The sequence below is a fragment of the Ornithorhynchus anatinus genome, chromosome 2 (assembly GCF_004115215.2).
Source record: "Ornithorhynchus anatinus isolate Pmale09 chromosome 2, mOrnAna1.pri.v4, whole genome shotgun sequence".
NCBI classification, from domain to species: domain Eukaryota; kingdom Metazoa; phylum Chordata; class Mammalia; order Monotremata; family Ornithorhynchidae; genus Ornithorhynchus; species Ornithorhynchus anatinus.
Window position 1 is genome coordinate 15,272,508 of NC_041729.1, and position 26,397 is coordinate 15,298,904.

At 43.5% G+C, this 26,397-nt stretch overlaps 1 protein-coding gene and 1 non-coding gene across 5 annotated transcripts in view; one reads left to right on the forward strand and one right to left on the reverse strand.

Annotated features, from left to right (window-relative positions):
• SCARB1 (scavenger receptor class B member 1) overlaps positions 1-26,397 on the forward strand; it is a 57,369-nt gene that overhangs the window by 12,256 nt on the left and 18,716 nt on the right. For 3 of the 4 annotated variants that reach the window (XM_007666922.3, XM_007666923.3, XM_016227298.3), the window contains exons 2-6: positions 19,494-19,651; positions 21,483-21,624; positions 23,837-24,040; positions 24,933-25,028; positions 25,609-25,724. In XM_007666922.3, coding sequence (XP_007665112.1) covers positions 19,494-19,651; positions 21,483-21,624; positions 23,837-24,040; positions 24,933-25,028; positions 25,609-25,724 — 716 coding nt within the window. Of the gene's footprint in view, positions 1-10,472; positions 10,691-19,493; positions 19,652-21,482; positions 21,625-23,836; positions 24,041-24,932; positions 25,029-25,608; positions 25,725-26,397 lie in introns of those variants that run through there. The other variant, XM_007666924.3, reaches the window with a different exon arrangement.
• LOC114809328 lies at positions 22,416-22,553 on the reverse strand. Its single transcript, XR_003757115.1, has one exon. It is a non-coding gene; the product is annotated as a small nucleolar RNA SNORA7 (small nucleolar RNA).

A 26,397-nucleotide genomic window follows, 5' to 3' on the forward strand; every position in this document is an offset into this window, starting at 1 on the left:
ATAGCTCAAGAGTATTGCACCCAACTTCTAAGAAGGTACACATAGGGTGATGGGAGTCTGGATGCCAGAGGAGTGGGAGAAGGGCAAATATGGCAGGAAATGTATTCTCTCAAGGCATGGAAAGCCATTTTATCAAGAGTAGCTGAAGAGCTAGCGAGTTTTTTGGGCTGCATTGGCTCAGTTCTAGGAGAGAGGGAGGAGGTTATGAAAGGGGATGGGAAAGGTACAAGTAAATGCTGGTGTTCTGAGGACATATTTGTTGAGACCCTTGTATGATTTACTTGGTAAGAGTACCATGTTGGCTTGAGTAAGTGTACTGTGAGGATTTGTTGGTGAGACTGTTGTTGACCAGTTGACTTTGAATTTACCTTTGGCCTTAACATAGTCCACTTCTGTTTGTTAGCTCTTGACTACTTGTAATGGGAGATGGAGATTTTGTGGACATTTGCTAAGCCCCTGATAATGGCCAAAGTAAGGTTTGCTGATTTCCATGCTTCTTCCCTCGCCAGCAGTGAATTGCCAAATGGATAGATTTAAATATGGTCTGGAAGAAAGGAGCAGGTATCTCACAGATTGAATACTCAGTTCCCACCTTAATGGAGAGGGGATTATAAATGTTAAGGGTTAGTAAATTGAGAATTTGGTTCTGTTGAAGGAATGTATGTGTTCCAGGTACTGGGAAGATCTACGGAGAAACAAGTTATTCTTCGGTTGGAGTAGAGATTTGATGATAAAGTTATACTATAATGGTATTTAAGCGCTTACAATGTGTCAAGCACTGTTCTAAGTGCTGGGGTAGAAACACATGAATCAGATTGGATACAGTCCCTGTCCCACATAGGGCTCACAGTCTAAGTAGGAAGGAAACCAAGTATTGAATCCCCATTTTGTAGTTGAGGAAATTGAGGCACAGAGAAGTTAAGTGACTTGCCCAAGGTCACACCGGCAAGAGGCAGAGCCAGAATTAGAATTAGAACCTAGGTCCTTTGGTTCCCAGGCCCATGCTCTATCCACTAGGCCATGCTGCTTCCCAGAAGGCTATAGAAGTGTTTCACTCCTTGAGGGCAGATGTCACTAGAGTTCTCTCCCAGGTGCTTAGTATAGTACTCCGCAGTGTAGTTGCTCAGTTAATACACACATTAAAAAAAAAAAGTGTTAGGTGCATGAGAAGCAGTGTGGATAGAGCATGGGCTTGGGAGTTGGAAGGACCTGGGTTTTAATCCTGCCTCTGCCTCTTGTCTGCTGTGTGACCTTGCACAAGTCACTTAATTTCTCTATGCCTCAGTTCCCTCATCTGTAAAACGGGCATTAAGACTGAGTTCACTGCAGGAGAGGGATTGTGTCCAATCTGGTTAGCTTCTATCTGCTCTAGTGCTTAGTGAGAAGCAGCGTGGTTCAATGGAAAGAGCATGGGCTTTTGAGTCAGGGCTCATGAGTTCGAATCCCAGCTCTGCCACTTGTCGGCTGTGTGACTGTGGGCAAGTCACTTAACTTCTCTGTGCCTCAGTTCCCTCATCTGTAAAATGGGGATTAAGACTGTGAGCCCCACGCGGGACAACCTGATTCCCCTATGTCTACCCCAGCGCTTAGAACAGTGCTCGGCACATAGTAAGCGCTTAACAAATACCAACATTATTATTATTATTATTATTATTAGTGCAGTACTTGGCACATAGTAAGTGCTGAACAAATACCATTTAAAAGTGAGGGGGAAAAAAGTAATGATATTAAGTGTTTATTATTGCCAAACACTGTTCTAAGCACTGGGGTAGATAGTATATCGGGTTGTCCCACATGGGGCTCCCAGTTGTAATTTTATAGATGCAGTAACTGGGCAAGTCACTTAACTTCTCTGTGCCTAAAAGTCACACAGCTGATAAGTGGCAGAGCGGGGAAGTACCAGGTAGTCAGGCAAGGAACTCAGAAACGTGGCTTACTGTGAGTTGTGAAAACCTCGAATCACTTGAAACTAAAAAAAGAAAAGCAGCCGTGTCAAAGGAGGTGAATCCTTAGTCCAGTAAGAGAGGCATTTAAAGTGAGGAAACAAAGGTCAAAGTTAATTCTGCTCTCTTTAGTGGGGGAAAGCACTGTCATGGCCCTCTGTTCTCTGTCCTACCAACATACTAACACAGTAGAGCTGAATGATCTCAGAAAGGAAGGAGTAGGGAGATGTAGTGTGTCTGAAAACAAAACAAAGTTTCAGAGCTTCCCACTCCTGGAGGATGCTTTCCGAATTTAACAAATATTCCTTGTAGCAAGGCATTTTTTTTATTAATTATGACCTCCCTCCTTAGAGATTTTCCCTGAACTCTGATTACAACATTCAAGACTCCCCTTTCCGAAAGTGAAAAAAGTTTCTCAGGAGTCTAGTCATAACGCAGCCTTCTTGGATCATCTTTGTCATCATCCTCTTCCTCCTTCTCATTCCCTCTCAAAAAAAAGATTTAAAAGATTAGCTGTGGTGGCTTTTTGGGGACCCCTCTCCTGGCTCTTGAACCCAGCACAATGGGAAGAGTGGTGTGCTGGAAGATGTGGGGCAGGGAACAAAGGAGAAGGTGAAAATATTCAGGGCAAATTGGTCTTGTCTTCTCATCCTTATTTCAGCTTTCTCCAGCCTTTGCACCCACCACAGGTAAAGGATGGATGGGAGTGATGTGTAGTGTGTTGGAGAGTTGGGCCATAGAGACCTGATCCATGGAGGCCACTCACTCTCCCAAATTGCCATCCAAACAGAGCGTCAGCTGTCTCCTTTGCTTCCAAGCACTGAATGAAGGAATGACCAGTTTTGCTGGGCAGGGTGTTTCAGTGAATGGTATTTGAGTTCTTACTGTGTGCAGAGCACTGTTCTAAGCATCTGGGAGAGTGCGATAGGGTTGGTAGACATGATCCCTCCCCTTTAATGACCTTACAGTCTAACATTGGGAGTATTCAGTAATCTAGGAAAGGTGACTTGGCTCGTTAGCATGTATGGCCAGCACCTCTTTGGTTCTGGTGACTGTGGAGCTATTGTATTTGGGAAGACTGGTGGCTCAGTATACGGAATGAGTTCCAGGCAACTGTTCCTTTGGTTGACCAGGCCTTAAGCTGTCTCCTTTTGGGTGAGGTGCTTTTAAAGCTCTGCTTGGGCCAGACCCAATCCATGTTTTAACTACATACTTTATATTTAACTATAATTAAAAAAAAAACTGAAGGAGAGAAAAGGATAAACGGACATTTAAATGTGCCTTCTTTTCTTAGGCCTAACAAAGGGAGCATTTAGAAGCATTCACCTATTCCTCCTGGTGACCCTGCCCCTGCCTTGCCACACAGACCAGGATTGGGAACTGCTGCCTTTAAATAGCTCAGTGGAAAGCAAAATATTCAGAATTTGAGGAAATTGCATCTCCATTGCCCATAAAATTGGGGCTGGAGTGGGCTCAAAGTAGCTAGGAACCAAGTTCTGTGCCATTTGGACCCTCAGCTCTTTTGGCTGCTACTTCCTTTCTCATATAGTATCTCTTTCCTCACCTTCTCCTTCTAGAATTGTGACAGTCCAGGTACCCCAAACCCCTCCTCACCCAGCCTTAGTAAATGTGGTAAATGGCCACTGGCTAAAAGAATTGTTTACCTCTGTTCTAGAGGATTACCTGGATACCATCAAATTAGTGTGAAGGAGTTGTTCAGTGTAAACTGGGAAGAATGATCAAGAGTATGTGCTAAAGTTCAGGCAGCTTTGTCTTATCTAAGAACTTGATGGCTTCAGGAAAAAGTTGCATACAATGGCATTTTTAGCTAGAAGGTATCATCCCCCTTTGGAGGATGTTTGTGTAACTAATCTAACCTGCTTATTTGCAGAGCTTCACAAATAGGGGAGGCACCTGAGCTCTGAACTGATGATGTCTTTACCCAGAAAGGTTCCCCAGCCGTTGGTTTGCATGGAACCTTTACCCCAAAGTCTGTTTGTGGAGGGAGGAAGGGGAGGGGGGGTTGGCTTGTACCACTAGAGTCTGGGGCCAAGGGGCAATATCCAAGGAACTCAACATGGTTTAGTGGACAGAGCACGGGCCTGGGAACCAGAAGGACCTGGAATCTATTCTCTGCTCTGCCACTTGTGCTGTGTGACTTCGGGTAAATCACTTAACTTCTCTGTGCCTGTTACCTCATTTCTAAAATGGGGATTAAAACTGTGAGCCCCATGTGGGGCAGGGACTGTATCCAACTAGATTTGCTTGTATAAACCCCAGGACTTAGTAGAGTGCCTGGCACCTAGTAAGTGCTTAAAAATACCACTATTATTATTATTATTATTATTGTTGTTATTAATCCTGGCTCTGCCACTTGGCTGTGTATCCTTGGGCAGGTCAGTTTACTTCTTTGAGTCTGTTACCTCATCCATAAAATGGGATTTAAGCCATTTTAATTTTATCTACCCCAGAGCTTCCTATAGTGTTTAGCACATAATAAGCAATTTAACAAGTACCATTAAAAAAAAATCAGGAATATCTTAACTTTTTTGGAAAATACAGAAGAAGGCAAAGCCTACATATTTCGTAGGTTTAGAGTTGAAGTTGAAGAACTAAGCTAATAATTTTTATGGTATTTAAGGGTCAGCTATTTCTCTCTGACCTCCCTTCCTCCTCTCTCGCCCCGCTCCGGTCTATTCTTCACTCCGCTGCCCGGCTCATCTTCCCGCAGAAACGATCTGGGCATGTCACTCCCCTTCTTAAACAACTCCAGTGGTTGCCTATCGACCTCCGCTCCAAACAGAAACTCCTCACTCTAGGCTTCAAGGCTCTCCATCACCTTGCCCCTTCCTACCTCTCCTCCCTTCTCTCTTTCTACCGCCCACCCCGCACGCTCCGCTCCTCCGCCGCCCACCTCCTCGCCGTCCCTCGGTCTCGCCTATCCCGCCGTCGACCCCCGGGTCACGTCCTCCCGCGGTCCCGGAACGCCCTCCCTCCTCACCTCCGTCAAACTGATTCTCTTTCCCTCTTCAAAACCTTACTTAAAAATCACCTCCTCCAAGAGGCCTTCCCAGACTGAGCTCCTCTTCCCCCTCTACTCCCTCTGCCATCCCCCCTTTACCTCTCCGCAGCTAAAGCCTCATTTTCCCCTTTTCCCTCTGCTCCTCCACCTCTCCCTTCCCATCCCCACAGCACTGTACCCGTCCGCTCAACTGTATATATTTTCGTTACCCTATTTATTTTGTTAATGAATTGTACATCGCCTTGATTCTATTTAGTTGCCATTGTTTTTACGAGATGTTCTTCCCCTTGACGCTGTTTAGTGCCATTGTTCTTGTCTGTCCGTCTCCCCCGATTAGACTGTAAGCCCGTCAAACGGCAGGGACTGTCTCTATCTGTTGCCGACTTGTTCATCCCAAGCGCTTAGTACAGTGCTCTGCACATAGTAAGCGCTCAATAAATACTATTGAATGAATGAATGAATGAATGCTAAGCACTGGGGGTAGTTTCTGGATAAATTGATAAGACTGTGTCTCTGTCCCACACAGCATTCACATCTTAATTTGAGGAGGGAGAACAGATGAGCTCTCTGTGGCATGGAGAAGTTGTCATTTGTCCAAGATCACATAGGCAAATGGCAGAGTAGGAATTAGAACCCAGGTCTCCTGACTCCCAGGCCTGGGCTCTTGCTAGTTGTTGAGCTTCTTAGCTGCCTGTTGAAAAGCTGATTAATGGTGTGAAGCATGGATGGGCCTATATCCACCAGTCATGGCCCGAATTCAAAGGATAATTTGAATGAACTGTGAAGTGTTTTGCTGTTACATGTCCTTCCTGAAACTTAGAATAATGCTTTGAACTGAGGAAATGAGTTAAAGCCCTTGTGTTTCACAGCCTGTCTCTTCACAGACAGAAGCTAGTGTTAGGGATAGGAGATTGTATATGTGCCTGCATGGATATACCACTGTTTACCTGGGTCTCTTGCTTGAAAAATAGGTGAGGTGTTAGTGAAGTTGTACACATAGTGAAGTTTAGGTTGTGGTGAGTTCCTGCTTTCCCAGGGCTTGGCTCAGGCTTAACCCAGGCAGAATTGTCTTAGTTGTTGTGGCAGTTGGCATCTGGTACCCCCTCCCCCTCCCTTTTTTTCCCCCCTACTGCACTAGAGCTTTTTCAGATATGACTTTGCCCCCAGATGTTGGAGCTCTGGGCTTGTGGTCTCAGAAGTAGAATACAAGTCAAATAATCTTTCTGAGTATTGTGTAACATTTTGGAGTATAGATTAGTTAGGTCCTGTACCATGATTTTCAGAAACATCTCTTGGTTGCTAACCTTTCTCTTAGTATTTCTCTTTGACTTTTCCCCACCTATTCCCCCCAGGGTGGCCATTCTAACCCATTTATTGACTAATAAGCCCAAAGGCTCGGTGGATTGGGGAAAGGCTATGAATGTTCCCTAGCTCCTCACTGCAAATAAGAACAGGAACTCTGCATGCTAAGTTGCATAACTGAATTGGCAGAGGGCACTGAAAGCTTGCAGAAAATGGGTGCCCTACAACATACACACGCAAACAAAACACCCACACAATAATCCTATCCCCACCAGCAAAATTATCCTCTCAACAGCTGCATTAGTTATTTCAAACAAATCCTGTTAATTCTGGTGAGCCAAACCCCTCAGCAAATGCCCTCCCCTGTTTAGGGCTTAGCAAATGGGAAAATGTGGCCGGATTTTGCCCCTTGCTTTTAATCAGCCTGACTGAAAGCTACCGGCCTTTTGCGATGGAAGACCTCACCATGACCTGGAAATAGAGAAAAGATAAACTAACTCCGATCCGATGGTGTGGCAAGGGAATGAATATGCCAGTGGGTGGGAAGAGATAATTTCAATTCCCTTGGCCCTGGCTAAGGAACGTCTGTTGGGGTTCCCTCCAAGGCCATATCAATCCCAAAGCCACGTCAATGGAATAAATGACTGGAATGGTGAAATCACTGGAAGAAGATATTATCTGGTTGGGGCACAAATACGGCCCTCCTACGTAAGAGAAGGTGTCAGAAATCATGACCATTTCACATCCTTGAAAGAAAGATGACCCACTTCCTTCATGTAGTGGCCCAGGCAGTAGCCTTCCATAGGTCAGTATCTACACTGCCCATCTTCTGTTGCCCTTGGGAACACACTTGTGGCTTATTCCCTGACCTTCTCAAGTGCACCCAGGGACTCATGAGGTCAGAATGGACTTGTTTTGAAAAGGCCCTGTTTCAGAATCAAATTCAGTCATCCTGACCTTGATGATCAGGGAGCTTCACTACTTAAACATCACTTTTATAAATGGGTTAAGGTGAACTTTCTCTCTAATCTATCCAATTAAATTCGTTCTTCAACCTTCCTGCTCTCCACTTACTGGGTTTATGTGAACTTCACATTACACTTTCAGTAATCAGTCCTAACCCAGAAGCTTTCACCACCTTTGACTGGAAGAGGAATTTTCCCATTCTAATTGGATATTTATGTATAGTTCTAAGAGTTGTGTTTCTCTGAAATTTTATGAAGGTGACAAAATGAAAACACTCTTCAGAATCTTTTTAAGAAGTTCAGTCTTGGGAACTACTGATATTTAGGTCTTTGGCCCACATTTTTTTTTAATCCATTTTTGCTATCAGTCAGTATGCAGTCAAGTGACTTAAGTAAACTCAAGTAGGAAATCTTTTGGGTTTTTTTTTTTTTCGGTTGTTTGAATAGCAAGAGAAGACTTGAGTCCTTTTTACCTGTGACTCAGCATATTTGGCTCACCTATAATGTATAATCTTCATAACAAGAAAGAAATGAAGATTATAAACGATAGATTTAGGACTGAATGGGCTTTGGGAAAGTTTATTTAAAGACCCAAATCTTCTCCCTGGGGCAGAAAAAATTTTGTTCTTTCTTTTGTGGGGCTTAGAAACTAATACTGAGAAACTCTCTTGGTTGGACAGGGCCTCTTGAAAAGCCATGAACATCTTCTGGATCTTAAGTCCTTTCTGTCTGCAAAGCAGAGAGTACTTGAACTGTATGGGAGGAAAGAGCCTGAGACTGGATGTTGGGAGACAAGGGTCTGAGTTCCTGATCTGATCTGATCCTGTCCTGCTGTGTGATCGTAGGCAGGCCTGTTAACCTCTCTGGGCCTCAGTTTCCTTCTCTCTGAAATGGGGATAAGGTTGTTCCTGTTCCATAAGGGGTTTACAATCTGTGCTCCATCTCATAACCTTGTCTGTACCTCTGCCAGCTCTATCACTTCTTCCTGTTTCCCATTTTAGTATCTCCAGCTTTCTGAGCAGCGGCTGGAAGTATTAGTGTAGATTTAATAGTTTCCTAAGCATTTTAATTAGTCCAGAGTCTTCCTTTGATTAAACTGTTTCCCTCTCAACTGTAATGAACTCTGCCAGGGATATAAACAGAATTGTAAACCGACTGAGATAATCTTATCTCTTTTCATTTGAATATTGAATAATGATTTTATTAATGCCGTTCCAAAACATCCTGGACATAGTCCATGTATGAGACTCTGGAATACTTATGGATGCTTTATAATTCATTTGCTTATAAACTGATGAGTCACAGAACTCCTGGATCTTGGCAGTCTTCTGAACTTCCTGGTGGTTCTTTTGAAGAAAAATTGATCTAGATGATGATAGAGACCCCCAAGGACTAGAAAAATCCCCAACTGACCCAGTTTTTTTTACCTCCCTAATTAATCTGCTTCCTCTTTGCATCTGGTGGCCACTATGATCTGGCAATGACTTGTCTTCTACGCTAGCCAAGCAGGGCACTGACACTGCTCTTCAGTTGCACTTGCTGTAACAATCCTAAAACCCCACAGGATGTGGGTGAGATGTCTCAGGAGACTTGTTGGCTGTGCTTTCTGAAATATGAATCTTAGGCAGGTCTCCCTTGCTGGTGGATGTTAAGTGGTACTTTGACTTTTTAGCTGTATATGGATATTTGGGTTTCAGGGACCAAACTTTAAAGTTGGACCCTCTAGATTGTAAGCTGGTTGTGGGCAGGGAATTTTGTTGAGCAACTCTATATTGTGTTCCCCAAGTGCTTAGGATAGTGCTCTTCATACAGCAGATGCTCAACAAATCAATCTGTGACTTTTAGACATTTGATATTCACCTCACCCCCAATCCCACAACTCTTATGTATGTATCTTTACATAAGTTACATATTATAGTTTATGTATTTTTTTCTGAAGGCTTGCTATGGGCAGGGAACGTGTCTGTTAATTGTTGTACTCTCCCAAGCACTTAATACAGTACTCTGCACATATACATACTCAATAAATTCTATTGACCCATTTCAAGACGTTAAACTTGGCCTCCTCTTAAATAGGACATACTATCATTATCCAAAAGAATGAAACACCCACACGAGCCCTGCTCAGTGATGGACACTGATGAAACAGGATGAGCCAAGCAAGGCAAGTCTACACAGTTCCTGCCCCCTTAAAAGTTATGATCTAGACAACAATAATGTGAACAAAGGTATAAAAGGACAAACTGTATGAACATTAGTCCTTTCCTCTAGCAGCTCATACGGACAGCATTGCCTGTCTTTTGATATAGGTCTCTGGATCAGACACAGAATACGTAATTGAAGATATTTGCATGGCGGCTAGTCTGTATTGCGGAGGTGGAGAGATTTGACTGTATTGTATGCTCCTTGTGGGCAGAAAGAGTGTCTACCAACTCTATTGTATTGTACTTTCCCAAATACTTAATAGAGTGGAAATTGAGCACACACTTAGTGCTTAATAAATGTCACTGATTGTTTGTGGGAAGTGCTGGTTTAGGCAGAATGGCAGGGGAGGGGAAATCCTTTACTCCTCCTGGATAGTTGGGGAAGAGCTTTGGGAAGGCTGATCCATTGATGGAAGGGAAAGTGCTTAGAGAGGAAAGGAAGGGTGGCCTGCCTCTGAGCCCTCTCTCTTAAGTATCACCCTAAAGTTGAAGAGATTAGATCAAAAAGCAGCATGCCCTAGTGGAAAAGAACATGATCCTGGAAGTCAGAAGACTTGGGTTCTAATCTCTATCACTTGCCTTCTGTGTGACCTTGGGCAAGCCACTTAACGTCTCTGACTCCATAGGAACTAGTGTGAAGGCAGGGAGGCTGCAGGTCCTGGTGGAAAAAAGCATGAGCCTGGGAGACCTGGGTTTTAGAGCCAGCTTTGCTATTGGTCTGCTGTGTGACTCTTGGTATGTCACTTAAGCTTTCTGTGCCTTAGTTTCCTCATCTGTAAAGTGGTGATTGTGAAGCCCATGGGGCCAGGGACTTTACCTGATCTAATGATCTTGTACAATCCAGCACAATGCCTGTCACATAGTAAGTGTATAATACATGCCATAACTACTACTTTGATATTGACAGCAAGGCCAGGAGACTAGACTGTGCTCCAGATTAAGGGTGAAGTGGAAGCATAGTTACCTCACCTTAAAGAAGGGCAAGAGGAACACCAAGATATAATAGATAATGAAATGAATGCATATTGTTTTCTAGGGTGCCTGACACCTGGGACTGCTGTGGTCAAGAAGAAAGGGTTGAAAAGACCATAGACAACTGAAAGGTTACACATTTTGTCAACTGTAGAGCTACAGCCCCAGGCCTGCCTCATGGGAGATACCATTAAAAGGCAAACACCTGTGAGCTTACTTGTGGAACAAATGACAGCTTAATGACAAAGCCCCCGAGAACATGAAGTCATCTGTGAGGAGAAGGTGATGAGCTATGGGAAATTTTCCAATCAATAAACTTGAGACAGAGTCTCTGGTGACCTGACCATGGGTTTTTGTAGACTCTTTACAGGTAAAGATAGCTCAGGAAATAAACCTTTAAGTGGAGGTTTATGACATGGGTGGTGGTGAACCTCAAGGTCCCCTAAAAAGGTACAGCCATCCAAGCAGCACAGCATGGAGTGCTGCAGGGAGCAAAGGTTTTGGATAATTTATGATACCAAGATGCAGAATTGAAAACTACCCCAAAATGGAGGCTCAAATTGTAATCTCTGATGAGCAGATTGATAACCCTTACCCGCCCCCCCCCAACATTGATTCTCTAGCAGTATCTTCACATACAGGTAAAGAATCATCGTTAGCAGTGTCCTCTTGAAATCTGAAAGGGTTACTAAATAGATCTCTAGACTTTCATAGTGGGAGGAGAGCAAGGCACACATCCTAGAATAAGAGTGTTAGCAATGCAGATAGTGGCTAGACCAATGGTTCTTTAACCCCAATCCCATGATTTCCCCTTTCCCCTTTTCCCCTCCAAGAATTTCCATTATTCAGTGGCTCGCCACCCCCTACACCTGCCATAACTCTCACAAACATACACCATCCCTCCACTGACTCAATCAATCAATCAATTGTATTTGAGTGCTTACTATGGTCAGAGCACTGTACTAAATAAGAGTTGGTAGACACATTTGCTGTGCTTAAGTTAGGAGCGTAACCAGGCTTCTGTGCTATTGAAAAGCAGAGGGAGAGTAAAATCTCTAGTTTGTTGTGCCCATTTCAGAAACCATCAGGTTTGCAAGTGAGCTTTACACTGGTCTAGGTAGCGGGGAATAGAGGTGCTGATAGAGCAGGGCCAATTGGGTTGCTAGAATTTTTTTCTCAAAGGAGGCTGTGCTAATAGACTAGACTACCTTCTCCATAAATTCCTCTACACACTGTACTGGGGCTGGACTGGCCCAGTGGGATAAATTTGAGGAGAGGGATGAAATCCCAGCTGATTCCTAACTGGATTTCTTTTTGTTCTGTACAACTCCACCCTTGAAAGAAGCCAGTTAGTATAGTGGTGGATCAAGTCTTCGCCCCCCCATGTGCTTCTAAACTCTCTGTAGTGGTAAGCAGGGACATTTCCCAGTCATGATTTTGGAGCCAGCTGTTCTTGGCTGTTTTTTCTCCCTCACCCTGAAGAAAGACTAGAGTTGTCCAAGCCTAGAGAAATGCCATGAAGCAGTACTGGTCAGAGATGGTTTGAGGCACACCTGATCTTGATATGTGCTCCTGGGTCTAGGGAAACTGGAAGACAGAATATGGGTGTGTCAGCCCAAACTATCACCATTACAGCAAAAATAATTTTAGTGCCTATCCCTTTGGCAGCAGGATGTGCTTACCCCAGATGGCAAGGTGTAGTACTGTCTTCATGGACACTGTGGAAGAGATTCTCACCCCAGAGAGAGCCTGTCAGCAACATCACGCTCTTTTTTTAAAAAATAATGTTTAAGTGCTTACTATGTGCCAGGCACTGTACTAAGTAAGCTCTGTGGTAGATACAAGATAATAAGGATGGACACAGTCCATGTCCCCCATGGGGCTCACAGTCTTGATCCCCATTTTACAGATGATGTAACTGAGGCACAGAGAAGTTAATGACTTGACCATGGTCACTCAGTAGACAAGTGGGAGAGCCAGGATTAGAACCCAGGTCCTTCTGGTTCCCAGGCCCATGCTCTGTCCACTAGATCATGCTGCTGCTTAGCTGAAGACCAGCTCTAGATGGTCTTGATCAAGAAGTCGCCCTGGAGGAGACAAGCTTTGATTTGAATTTGCCAGAGGAATGGGATGAAATGTGATTGATAGAGATACTTCATCTGACTTAAAGTTAAACTTTAAAAAATTTTCATCCATGAACGGGGGAGCTGGTAGAAGCCTCTTGTTCTGCTAAAGTTTGTTCAGGACTTTATCTTTATGGCTGCCTAATGTGCAATTACATTGCTTCATGGGCAATTAAAATAAATTGGAAATAAAATAATCGGTATGCCATGACATGGACTTTAAATTACAATGAAGTTGCTAGAGTGACTAGTAACTGCTAGTCTTACACCATGTCAAGCATTTAATCTCTGTATTGAAACCTGGGGCTACTAAGGACCACTTGATGCTGTTGCTGCCTACATCCGGAAAGCCTATAAACTTTTATTTTTAGCCTGTTCTTAATCTTCCTGGTGCCTGACACCTCCAGGAATTTAATTCTGATTTTAGCAACACGCCCTTTGAAAAACTGGGGAGCATGTTCTGAGATTGTGACATAAGGTGTATGCCTTGACATTTCAAAGTGCAATTATAATTCACAGGGTATGGAGAGGCTGCTGCTTTTTATTTCTTTCTGTTTTTTGAGACTTTAAGCAGGTATGATAAATCAATATCTCATTCATTTTGGTCTCTTCTGAACATAAAGTCACTCAACTTCTCTGTGCCTCAGTTCCCTCATCTGTAAAATGGGGATTAAGACTGTGAGCCCCACGTGGGGCAACCTGATTCCCCTATGTCTACCCCAGCGCTTAGAACAGTGCTCAGCACATAGTAAGCGCTTAACAAATACCAACATTATTATTATTATTATTATTCCTAAGGACAGATTCACTTCTCCTATCCATTCTTGGGAGTATGCAAGTGTGGAGAAGAAACTGCCTTCTTGTCTTGAATTCAAGTGAAAGGGAGAATTAGCTGATTGATCCTGGTCAGCATTCTAGTTGTTCAGTGACCAGTAACCTGGTCACATGTATTTCCCAATCACTTAATCATGTGTTTTTGGTCTTTCCTACACCCAAACCCAGAGTACAGTTCATCTTGGAGAATCCTGTTGGAGATACTCTCTGCCTTGCTGATGCTTCCTTGTAGTTTATGCACCCCAAGAGTTCTTTTGGGTTGGTTGGGTTGGAGAATCAAATACCTGTCTCCCCTCATACTTAGACTGTGAGCCCCATGTGGGACGGGGCTGTGTCCAACCTGATTAACTTATATCTACCCCAGTGCTTAGAATGGTGCTTGACCCAAAGTAAGCACTTAACAAATGCCACTATTTTTATTATCATCATCATTGTTTAGACTTGCCTATTCTCCCTCATCTTCTTAATCTTTTTTTTTTTGGTCTTCTTAGACGCATATAAAAAAGGAAGGTTGAAATTTCTTGCTGATGTTTTAACTACAAAGAAGAAGGCCTCTTCTAAGCCTAGTGAGAAATGTGCACACCTCGTAGTTATTAATCAGTAGTATTTATTGATCACCTACTGGTGGCAGATCTTGGACCTCTCGCAAATAGTAACTAAAATAGGAGAATGGCCCCTGCCTTCAAGGTGCTTACAGTCTAAGTTCCTATTCAAACAGCTCTGTCCCAGTGACTTTAATAACAGAGACCTAGATATATATTCCAGAACAAGGCATCGTTATTTCTAAGACAAAAAGTATTAGCCATCTATACCACTGACTTCTCTCAAAGAATGTGTACAGTGGGCGGCTTCTTGCCTTCAGAATTGTTGATCCAATCATTCAATAAGTGTTAGTTATTGAGCACTTGCTGTGTGCAAAGAGCTGTATTAAGTGCTTGGAAAAGCACAATACAATAGAAGTGGTAGACTCGATCCCTGCCCACAAGAGCTTACAGTCTACAGGGAGAGACAGACATTAGTATAAATAAGCCTGTCAGTGGGCAGGGATGGTCTCTATCTGGTGCTGAATTGTACATTTCAAGTGCTTAGTACAGTGCTCTGCACATAGTAAGCGCTCAATAAATGCTATTGAATGAATAAATAAATTATGGATAGGAGAAGTAGTATGGTATAAGGATAGGCACATAAGTGCTGTGGACCTGGAGTGCAAATCAAAGTCCTTAAGGGGCACACAGCCAAGGGTGAATTCGATGCAGAGGGGAGGTTGGATAGAGGAAATGAGGACTTAATCAGGGAAGGCCTAAAGATGTTTAATCCACTCTTTGGGTTTTCCCACTGGTTCTTGGTGGTATTTCAGTGCAAACTTAAAGCCAAGTCACCCACCTGACATCTGGGGTTCCTGCCTAGATTCCACTGGCTTTTAACAAAAACTGTGATGGTCATAAGTGACTCTGGAACTCTGCAAACCTCCCCCCAAGCACTGTTATATGTGCCAACCCTTGATGCCGCAAAGCCTGGATGTGGGAGTACCTGTCTGGTTGAGGGATGGTTGTTCACTCACTTCTGTCCTTCCAAATTATTAGAAATGCTTACTTTGTGTTCCAAGGTAGGAGTCCTCCTGCCTGCTCAGGGGATCTTTCCTTAGGCCCCAGAAGACCAAAGGTAACCTGAACTGTGAGGTAATTTTGGCTATAAAGAATGTTTTCAATTCACTGCTTCTTTATAGCCCAAGTAGTTAAATGCATCATGGGCAGAGGTCTTGGGGTCATTTCCCCCTTGGCTTCTGTCAAGGCTCGTTGGCTTCCGTAATTCAGAGGAATCCTTTAATGAAGCTGTAATGTGTAATATAATAGCCGACATTCTGTGGATTAAGGGTGCTCCAGGAACTCGACCAATAAAACATTATCAAATGAACACCGTTGATCCTTTCCTCTGTTGGAAGATTTCAGATGAATTTATTAGTGATGTGTCATCCCTGCCTCCTGCTGCTCTCCATCTTGCTCCTAAGGCTGTTATCCAAGGATTGAATTTTTTATTTATTAAATAGTAATTATTGTGGATCTACTGTGTGAAGAGCACAGTACTAGGCATAGTCCCTGCCTTTGGAGCTCACAATTCAATAGAGGATTAATCAGTCATATTCATTGTGCACGTAATGTGTAGAGAGACAGCATGGCACAGTGGGTACAGCACAGGCCTGGGAGTCAGAAGGTCATGGGTTCTAATCCCTGCTCTGCCACTTGTCCTCTATGTGACCCTGGACAAGTCACTTCACTTCTCTGTGCCTCAGATACTTTATCTTTAAAATGAGGATTGAGACTGTGAGCCCCACATGGGACAGGAACTGTGTTCAACTTGATTTGCTTGTATCCATCCCTGTGCTTAGTACAGTTCCTGGCACATAGTAAGTGCTTAACAAATACCATTATTATTATTATTATTATTATTATTACTGAGTGCTTGGTAGAATACAGTGTAACAGTTTGTAGACACGATCACTGTTCCCAATAAGCTTACAGTATATAGGCAGAAACAAAATACATAAATGAGGTGAAAACAGTGAAGTGCTCTCAAAAAGAGTGTGTACAAATGTACTCAGAGGCATACAGTAATACCAAATTTGGCTGTTAGGAGCAGGGGTAGTTGAAAGAGTCTAAGTTCATTGTGGGCAGGGAGTATGTCCGCTAACTCTGTTGAATTTTACTCTCCCAGGCATTTAATATCATGCTTTGCACATAGTAAGTGCTCCGTAAATACCATTGATCGATCGATTGAAATTATTTGGGCAATGCCTTTAGATGAAGTGTTTTTTTCAGGAAAGCTTTGGAAGACACAATGTCTGATAGATTTGAGAGATGAGGGAGTTCCAGTCAGGGAGGTAGGTTGGACATGGGAGTCTAGAACAGTGATACAGGGGGAAAAAAGTGGTTAGCTTGGAAGAAGTGAAGAATGTGAGCTGGGGTATAGTGGGTGAAGAGAGATTATTTGTAAGAAGCAGAGAACTGTTGGAAAGCCTTGAAGCCAATAGTAAGGAGTTTCTGCTTGATGTAGAGGGGGGGAAAATGGGTAATTTATTGGAGGGTTTTTAAGGAGTGGAGGAATCTAGTTTTGGGAAGGCAGATTTAAAGCTCTCTGAGGGCCACATATATAATTACTTTGTAACTATTCATATAACAGACTGACAGTCAATGAGACTGCCTAATTAGCCACCAGTTGGTGAGTTTAGGCACAGAAAGGTACCTAAATTAGTTTGGAAGGGATGCCAGATTTCCTGCTACCTCTTAAGAGCTAGGGTTTTTAGTTTTGCTTCACTTCAGAGTCCAGTATCTGGAATCGGATCTTTGTCCAAACAGAACCTTCTATTTAAGAATCCAAATAAATTACAGCCAGATAATTCACCAAGTTAGTTGTCTATCGGTCATATTACTTGGTCTTCTAATCTGATCTTTGGCTCTCTCTCGGGGCTGAGAAGAGAGGAAGTTAAACAAGGAAAAACTCATGAAATATTCCTGCCCTTTCTCTTAAACTGATTTCCCTAAATCCGATCTCTGGGCCTCAATAAGTCATGCAGGATTGTAGAGTAACTCCATTTTTTTTTTCTTCCCAAAGTCTTATTCTTCACCAGCTGGGACAATGGGAACTTCTGGCCAGGAGGGAGTAGGGCAGTGCCCACAGCTTACCCGACTGGATGAGAGCACTGGACTGACTTGTTGGGGGAGGCATGAATATAAAGCAGCTAGGCCTTTGGATTCGGTCAGAGAAATAACTGCCTGATTTTAATGAATTAGACTTCAGTTCACTTATCTATTGGAGCCATTGTGTCAACCAAGGCCTGAGGGGATAAAGTTACCTTGGATCTACGAGACTTTCCACTACTTCTTTCTAGAGAAATGTACTTGACTTTCCAGAGAAGCATCCTAAACAATAATCACACTGAAGAACAGGATACCTCATAGAATTGTTTGAGGCCTTGCAATTTTTGGAAGCCAGTGAAATCCCAGATTCTCTTGAACAAGGCCTGGCAATCTAATCAAAACACTGGGTGTCTAGGTGAAGAAGGACATAGAGTTGCAATGTGGTAGGCGTGGGGCTTGTTCAGTGCAACAGCTCTCGGGCTCAATCAGAGTGACCTGGAGCTGAAAGTTTCCTCTCCTGCTTCAGACTTGCGGAGGGTGAGGTTGGGTAGCCGATCTGTTTCGCCATTTGTAGAATGAAGATGGCATATTTGGAGAGTATCTAAATACTGAACTGGGATAAAGGCATAACTGGAGTAGCTAGGTGAAACTTTATTTGAAGTTTTCTAGAAAACTTTATAGACTTGGGATTTCTTTTTTCTGTTCATAGTTTTGGTATTCTCTCAGCCCTATTATGTGCCAAGCACTGTGCCAAACACTGGCGTAAATACAAAATAATCAAATTTATTAGAAGATGGCATTAAAGGACATGTTGGCACAGTCTGAGATGAGCTATTTTCAAAAGGTTCAGACAGGATAACACTTAAATGCTGTCTGTCAATTCTCTTTTTAGATTTGTACAGTCACTTCTGTGCTAAATTGGGGACTTCATTTGCCTTTTGAGAACAGCTTTGGTTTAAATGAATTCTTTCAAAACTGCTAATCTTTGTATTGATGACATACAATAATTTTAATGTGTGATTGGACTCGTAAATTAATCAAGGTTGTTCCTGGTTAGGACAACTCCATAATATGTATCTCCTAAGGATAAAAATTATTTTTACTGAAGAAGTAATATGAGAAGCTGGATTCAGTTGAGTTTCTGTTGATTTGGAATAATTTCTATAATTTCTCCCAGAATCATCCCAAATCTCTCTCTATTTTTTTTTTAATTTGTTTAAAGGGTTGATGGTTGAACTCTGAGAAAATTTTCTAAAAACTCTCTGTGGACTTATTTGATGTCTCTTCCAGGAACTAATCATCACCCAAAGCAAGCTGCTCCTCTAACACGTCTCTTAATGCTGCCCCAAGTAGTCTGTTGCCGACCTTTGGAGGGTAGGGGCCATTTGATTTCACCATGCTGGGGAATCCTTCACTTTGAAGGTCACCAAATCCCTTGAGGCTTTTGTCTGTCACGTCTGATCCTTCTTTCTGACGAGGCTGGGCCTGGGACAAGCTGGGCCACGTCCAGCGTGGCTGGAAGGAATTAATCGGGTGTTGAGTACAAAGGTCGATCTGGCATTATGCAAGGAGCGGTAGTCCTGGTGGAGGCCATGGACTTCCAGACAAGGGCAACCAACCGGCAGATGGATGCTAAAGCCCCTTCTTTCCCACAGTCCCAGAGTGCTCCCTCAGCTCTGCCATGGGAGGGGGCTAGGAGGAAATATAATCAGCTCCTATTGTCCGCTGTGCTCAGTGTAAGGAATGAAAGGAGTTTAATAATGTTCATCTGAGGTTAGCTTTGAGGCTGCTGAATATCTTACTGTCTTTGACAACATGTTCCCTTTTGGGTCACTAATATCCCGGAAAAATGGCTAGTGTTCTGTCACCCTCTGCCTCTTTCCCTGGACTCCAGGGAGTCCCTTGTAGCTCATTCAATAAATCGATCTGATTTCATTTGACTTGCTAATTGAAGTGGAAATGTCCAATTGTCTCCAAAACCTTTGACATCAATGGTAGGCTCTCTCCCCTCCTCTCACCACAGTCATTTTGTTAAACACAGTTTTCGGTTATTGTTCCATATTTTAACTGCCCACACAATTGCATATTTATACTTTAATTGTAAAACTACATATAGAGAAGGAGAGTAAAATCCACCCATATTTCTGCTTCTTTGTCAGGGTGGAAACCCCCCAGACTGCTCTGACCTTAAATCTCAAATTCTGTGGTGTGGGACATGTTCAGGAGAACCAGTAAACTGCAGAGATAAGGCAGCACAGGTGATGTGCTTGGATGATTGAGTTTGACTAAAAAAGAGCCTTTCCACGGGCTGGTTATAATGTTATGAGACAGTAAAAGAGGCCAGGTTCAACATATGCAACATATATGATTACTAACGTGATTCAGGCTCTTATCACTGTGCACAGTGGTGATTGTGTGAATTTGCGGGGGAGGGAAAGCTGGCAATAAACAGCTTACTTTGACATTTGGTGTGTTGTGTCTTTCCCCCTGCAGAACGTGAGGATCGATCCCAACAGTTTGTCTTACAACATGTGGAAAGTGATCCCTGTTCCTTTCTACTTGTCCGTGCACTTCTTCGAAGTCTTGAATCCAAACCAGATCCTTAAGGGAGAGAAGCCCTCTGTTCGGGAGCGGGGCCCCTACGTGTACAGGTATGGTACCCATTGCTTTGCGCACAGTAAGCGCTCAGTAAATACGATTGAGTCAATTGCTCAGGGGAGCTGTGTCCACCAGCTCCAGACAGAGACACTGACTAATAAGCCAGAAGTCGAGCGGGAATAGTGGACTGGAGCAGGAGGCCACTCACCCCAGACCCAGTCAATCGATATTATTTACTGAGCACCTACAATGTGCAGAGCACTGGACTGAGTCATTGGGATAGTACAGTAGATCGTAAGGCTATTATGGACAGGGAATGTGTCTGCTAATCCCATAGTATTGTACTCTCCCAAGTGCTTAGTACAGTGCTCTGCATGTAGTAATTTGCTCAATAAATATCGTTGCTTGATAACAGTAGAATTAGTAAACCTGATCCTTGCCCTTAAGAAGCTTACAGTGTAGCAGGCCAAGGCCACTAGCTATCATTTCCCTTGGATTGTCAGCACCTTTTATTGTTACTATTATATTAAGCACCTACTATGTGTCGAGCACTATTCTAAGTGCTGGGATAGACACAAGTTAATCCCACACAGGGCTAACAATTGAAGTCCCTTCCTTGGAGGGACTTGGTCACTTCTGCTTTGTATTCTCGAGTACCTAGTTTTGCTTCAGTGCTCTGCAGACAGCAGGCACTCAATAGGTGCTGCTGATGGTGATGATTCTCTCCAGGTCCCTCTTCTCATATCCCAGAACTTTCTTCCGGGCATCCTAAGCTAAACATTAGGAAATCAGTCAGTGATATTTGAGTGTTTAGTCTATGCAGAGCACTGCTCTTAACTTCTCTACAGCCCTCTCCCCCAACACAGAAAAATCAGAGGTTTGTGCAAAGGGAAGGCTACTGGGTTTGAACGTTATTGAGATCTGAGTGTGACGATGTTCTGACAGACCTTCCATTAGTTTGGTTGAGAATGGTAGGGAGCTTGTGTCTGGGTCCAAGTGATGGCCCCTGGATCCAGGTAATACAGGCAGGAGGGAATCCAATGATGACCTGCTCCATTCTGGGCAGGGAGCCCAGAGGCCCCTTGCTGCCTAAACAAAAATAATAATAATGGTATCTGTTAAGCGCTTATTATGTGCCAGGCACTGTACTAAGTGCTGGGATGGATACACGCAAATTAGGTTGGATACAGTCCTGGGTCCCTGTGGGGCTCGTAGTCTCAATCCCCATTTTACAGATGAGGTAACTGAAGCACAGTGAAGTGACTTGCCCAAGGTCACACAACAGACAAATGGCAGAGCCATAACTAGAACCCATGACCTTCTGGCTCCCAGTCCCATGCTCTATCCACTGAATCATGCAGCTTCTCTCTGCTTTGGCCAGAAGCACATGACCATATACTTCATGACACAAAGAATCAGTTCCTAAAGAATCTGGAACAATTGGGCATGTGGGGAGCTCAGGTCCCCAGTCTGAATCAGGGTGGCTTTCTTTTACATGGGAAAAGAGGCTGCTGAAGCATTCCATGAAAGGCACATTTGCTTTGCACTCGGTGGTCCCACCTACTAGCTTGGTCTGTGGCTTATGTGCAGCTCCACTATCCCCAGAATGATTCCACATTCATTCAGTGAACGTGTGCTAAAGCTTCAAGATCCTGAAATCAGAATTGGAGGAAGTGAACGGCCAAGCTCCTTTACTGCAGACGGCCTCTGTGGTTTTAGATGAGTGTTTTTTCCTGTAATTTTTAAGGAAGCTCAAACTTAGCAGTATTACATGGGGAACCCATGACTTCAAAGCTATCGGTTAATCTTAAAGCCTGTGGACAGGAAGAATGTTTTTTCTCTCTGTCCAATGAATTCAGGTTTTTTTTTCCTGTTTTGACCCAGAGAATTTCGTCATAAGGACAACATCACCTTCAATGACAATGACACCGTGTCCTACTTGGAGTACCGCAGCTTTCGTTTCCAACCTGAAATGTCTCAAGGATCAGAAGATGATTATATCGTTATACCCAACATCCTCGTCTTGGTGAGTCTTTGCTACGGAATTTCAAGAGTGGAGTGGCAGATAAACAGATGGGGACATTGGGAAAGTTCTTGCAGAAGGACGATCCGTCCTCTTCAGGACACCACAGCAAGGCAGTAAATGGAGTCCAAAGTGAATCCCCAAATTTCTTCTGCCTCCATGAAAAGTCACTTCCTGCCTTCCATTTAATCAGTCAATCTGTCATATTTATTCAGTACTTATTGGGTGAGGAACACTAAGTGTTTTGGAAAGTACAGTGGAGTTGGTAGACATGATCCCTTACCATAAGGGACTTACAGTCCACAGGTGGAGACAGGCCTTGAATTAGATAAAGACATTTAATCTTAAGGCAGAATGCCTGTTTGGTGTCCTGATAGCATTTGTGAGGGAGGGGTGGGGTGCACCCTAATTGAAACCCAAGCAAGTCAACAGTCTGTGTCTAGAATTCTAAAGCCAAGGACACGTGCACAACAACCAGTGACCCATCCCTTGCTCATCCTACATGTTGCGGCATAATGAATCTGTTTTGGGGAGCTCATTTGGGGAACCACTTTCTAAACGCAACTCTCTTGTCTTATGCCGTCGAGTCGTTTCTGACCCCTGGCGACTCCATGGACACATCCTTCCCACAACGCTCCGCTCTCCATCTGCATTCGTCCTGGTACTGTATCCATAGAGTTTTCTTGGTAAAAAATATGGAAGTGGTTTACCATTGCCGCCTTCCGCGCAGTAAACTGGAGTCTCTGCCCTCAACTCTCTCCCATGCCACTGCTGCCCAGAATGGGTGAGTTTTGACTTGTAGCAGATTGCCTTCCACTATCTTGCCACTGCCCAAGCTAGGAATGGAATGGATAGGTCTCTGCTTGACTCTTCCTCCCATAACAGAGACTGGTGGAGTAGTGGAAACTCTCCAGGTGCAACCCTGAGAGGGGAAACACAGTTCACCATCTGGTAATTGATGTGTGTACCTTGGCTTGGAATGGTGTAGGCCGTGCAAGGAGCACTAAGGAGATAATCACCTCTTGACTTCCAGAAGGGCTATATTCCTCTTGGCATTGATAAATGTATGGTCTGCGCAAGCTACTGTGGCCTATTGCTCTACAATAGTAAAAATTGGGGTATTTATTAAGCACTTAATGTATATGAGGGACAGGGACCATGTCTACTTCCTCCCGGTGTCTTCTCTCCCAGTGCTTAGAACAATGCTCTGCACAAATCGCATAATAAATACTATTTATTAATATTTGCCAGGCATTGTATTAAGTGCTGGAATAGATACCAGATAATCAGGTCATACCCAGTCTTTGTCCCCTATGAGGCCACAACTCAAGGGGGAAGGAGAACAGGTATTGAATCTCCATTTTGCAGATGAGGGAACTAAAGCACAGAGAAGTGAGGTGGATTGCCTTAGGTCACACAGCAAGCAGTGGTGGAACTGAGATTAGAAACCAGGTCCTATGATTCCCAAGGCCCATGTTCTTTTCATTAGGCCACATTGCTTCTCTCTTTCGCTACCCTCATTAGGGACTTGAAGATAGACTGAACTCGACTGGATTGGCACTAAATTAATAGAAGCCAGCTGCTTGTTGCTCTGGCTTTTTATAATGTTGGTATTTGTTAAGCGCTTACTATGTGCCCAGCACTGTTCTAAGCGCTGGGGTAGACACAGGGGAATCAGGTTGTCCCACGTGGGGCTCACAGTCTTAATCCCCATTTTACAGATGAGGGAACTGAGGCACTGAGAAGTTAAGTGACTTGCCCAAAGTCACACAGCTGACAAGTGGCAGAGCTGGGGTTTGTTATATTAATGTCTGTCTCCCCCTCTAGACTGTAAACTCGCTGCGGGCAGGGAATATGTCTACCGACTCTCCCAAGCACTTAGTACAGTGCTCTGCACATAGTAAGCATTGAATAAATGTCCTTGACTGATTGATTACCAACTCTGTTATATTGTACTCTCCTGAGTGCTCTGCACACAGTAAGCACTCAGTAAATATGATTGAAACTTTAAACACAGTGACCTAACTGTGGTTTTGCTGATGAGAAAGAGAATTGGCTGGAAGAGGAGGGGAGGAAAAGAGGAGAGGATTGGCCATCTTCCTTATGGAGGATGGTGTCGGCGTTGCTTGCTGTGCTTTGCACTCAGTAAGTGCTCAATAAATGCAGTTGAATGACTGCTCTCTCATTCACATTTTGTTCTGCTGCCCTGTTTTAGGGTTCGTCCATCATGATGGAACGGATGCCTCTTCCTTTGAAATGGTTAATGAGCTCGTCTTTCAATAGCTTCAATGAGCATGCTTTCATGAACCGCACTGTAAGCGAGATCATGTGGGGCTATGAAGATCCTTTTGTTGAATTTCTCAACAAATATCTTCCTGGTATGATCCCGTTTAAGGGAAAGTTTGGCTTGTTTGCAGAGGTAAGTGAACTTCTGGGATAAATCTGGGTGAAAACGAGGGAGGTTTTTTGTAGCTCTACCTCCTATATGACTCTTCTGTTACATCGACTTCACATACCCTGTACTAAAGAAGAAGCCTGAAGAAACACTGTACACCTTCACTTCCCAGTAGGTTTATTTAAGTTGTGCTATAGAGGCAGCCACATGAGCCATCTTCATGTCTTATCCCTGGCCTGCCATCTGTGACTGGCAATTACTGGCCTGCCAGCTCATGGTCAGTATGAATCCCACTTCCCATCTAAGATTGCCTGATACAGATTTTACTTCATTGCTTGAGGGTAAGAGTATCAGGACTAGAGAAGCAGCTTGACCTAGTGGAAAGAGCATGGGCCTGAGGGTCAAAGGACCTGGCTTCTAATCTGGGGAAGGCTCTGTCACTTACCTGCTGTGTGTCACTTAACTTTTCTGTGCCTTAGTTTCCTCATATGTAAAATGGGGATTGAATACCTGCTCTCCCTCGTAGGTAGACTGTGAGCCCCATGTGGGACAAGAGACTTTGCCCAGTCTGATTGTGCTATATCTATCCCATCACTTGGCAAAGTGCTTGGAACACTTTACAAATACCATTATTATTGTAATTATTATTATTATCCATAGTGATTGTGTATAACTTCCTGGTAAAATAAGAGACGGTAATGTCATTAACTGCCTGACCTAGATAGAATGGTCACCAAAGCTTGTTACTAGTTGAAGTTGGCATCCTGAATGTTCTGCTTTCAGTAGAGAAGTCAGTCAATTAAATGGAAAAGCAACCAACACAGCACCTTCATCCTTGTAAAACTAGAATCAGATCTTGGACTTTTTTTCCTAGTGGGACTTTAATCCTGTTTGGTGTGTCTCTCATCTCACACAGCTCAACAACTCCAATTCCGGATTGTTCACTGTATATACAGGTGTAAAAGACTTTAGCAAAATCCATTTGGTGGATAAATGGAATGGGCTTAGCAAGGTAAGAAATATGCAGTTCATTTGCCTTCTGTAAATTATCCGGAGGGAGGCCAAAGTTGGTTGGGGTCACGGAGAGAGTTGCCACCTTTTTAGAGGAAGAGCAACTGTTCACTTAAGCACTGAATTTATCATCAGAAAGGTGAACACAGAGAATAGGGTCCTCTCTTTTTGAAGGATTTATCTAGTTTGAAGGAAAAAGATCCATATACCACAGCCAGTGTGTGGTGGGCATTTGAAGTATTCACCTTAGACAGTCTTCCTCACTCAAGTCTCTGTTCTGTTAATCAAGGAGAAGTATGGCCTTGAGGAAATAATGCAAAATTAGGAGTCAGGAGACTTAAGTTATAAACCATCTGCCTTCTGGGTGAAAACTCCCCTGCCTGTTTCCTCATCTAAAAATGGGAATTAAGTATCTGTTCTCTCTTCCTCTTTATATTGGGAGCTCCATGTGGTGAAGGGACTGTTTCTGATCTGATTGTGTATATGTACCCCAGTATTTAGTACAGTGCTTGGTATGTAGTGAGCACTTAATATTATTAATAATAATAGTGGCATTAATTGATCAAATGACTTTCGTGCAGGTAAATTACTGGCGGTCTGATCAGTGCAATATGATCAATGGGACATCTGGACAGATGTGGGCTCCTTTCATGACTCCCAAGTCTTCCCTGGAATTCTACAGTCCTGAGGCCTGTCGGTAGGGATTCTGAAATGCAGCTGCATGATCTGTGGAAGGGCACAGGTTCTGTTGTTCCTGAAAAAACATTACACTGGGGGAACAATAAACTCCTTTGACTCTTAGTCTTGTGTGTATCTCAACTTGCCTACCTCCATCATAATTTTGTGAGGTTGGATGGTCACAGCAGGGAGATCTCCCAAGCTCTCCTGAAGGAGAGATTCTTGGACCACCATCCCTTCAGAAATTAACCAAAGTTGCACACAGCAGTTACATCAATGACTGATTTCACTGCTTTGTATTTTCCATTGACCAGGTCATCCTTAAAGTCTGCCAAACATTTCTAGGCTCACACCTGCGTTGCCTATCCAACTCCGCATCAAACTTGTTACCATTGGCTTTAAAGTAGTCAATCACCTTGCCCCTCCTACCTCATCCCGCTAGTCTCCTACTACAACCCATCCCACTCACTTCACTCTTCTAATGGCAACCGTCTCATTGTACCTCCATCGTGTTTATCGTCACTAACCTCTCATCCACATCCTGCCTCTGGCCTGGAACACCTTCCCTCTTCATTTCTGACAGACAGTTACTCCCCTTACCTTCAAAGCTTTATTGAAGGCACATGTCCTCCAAGAGGCCTTCCTTGACTGAGCACTCCTTTCCTCTTATCCCACCCCCTTCTTCATTGCTC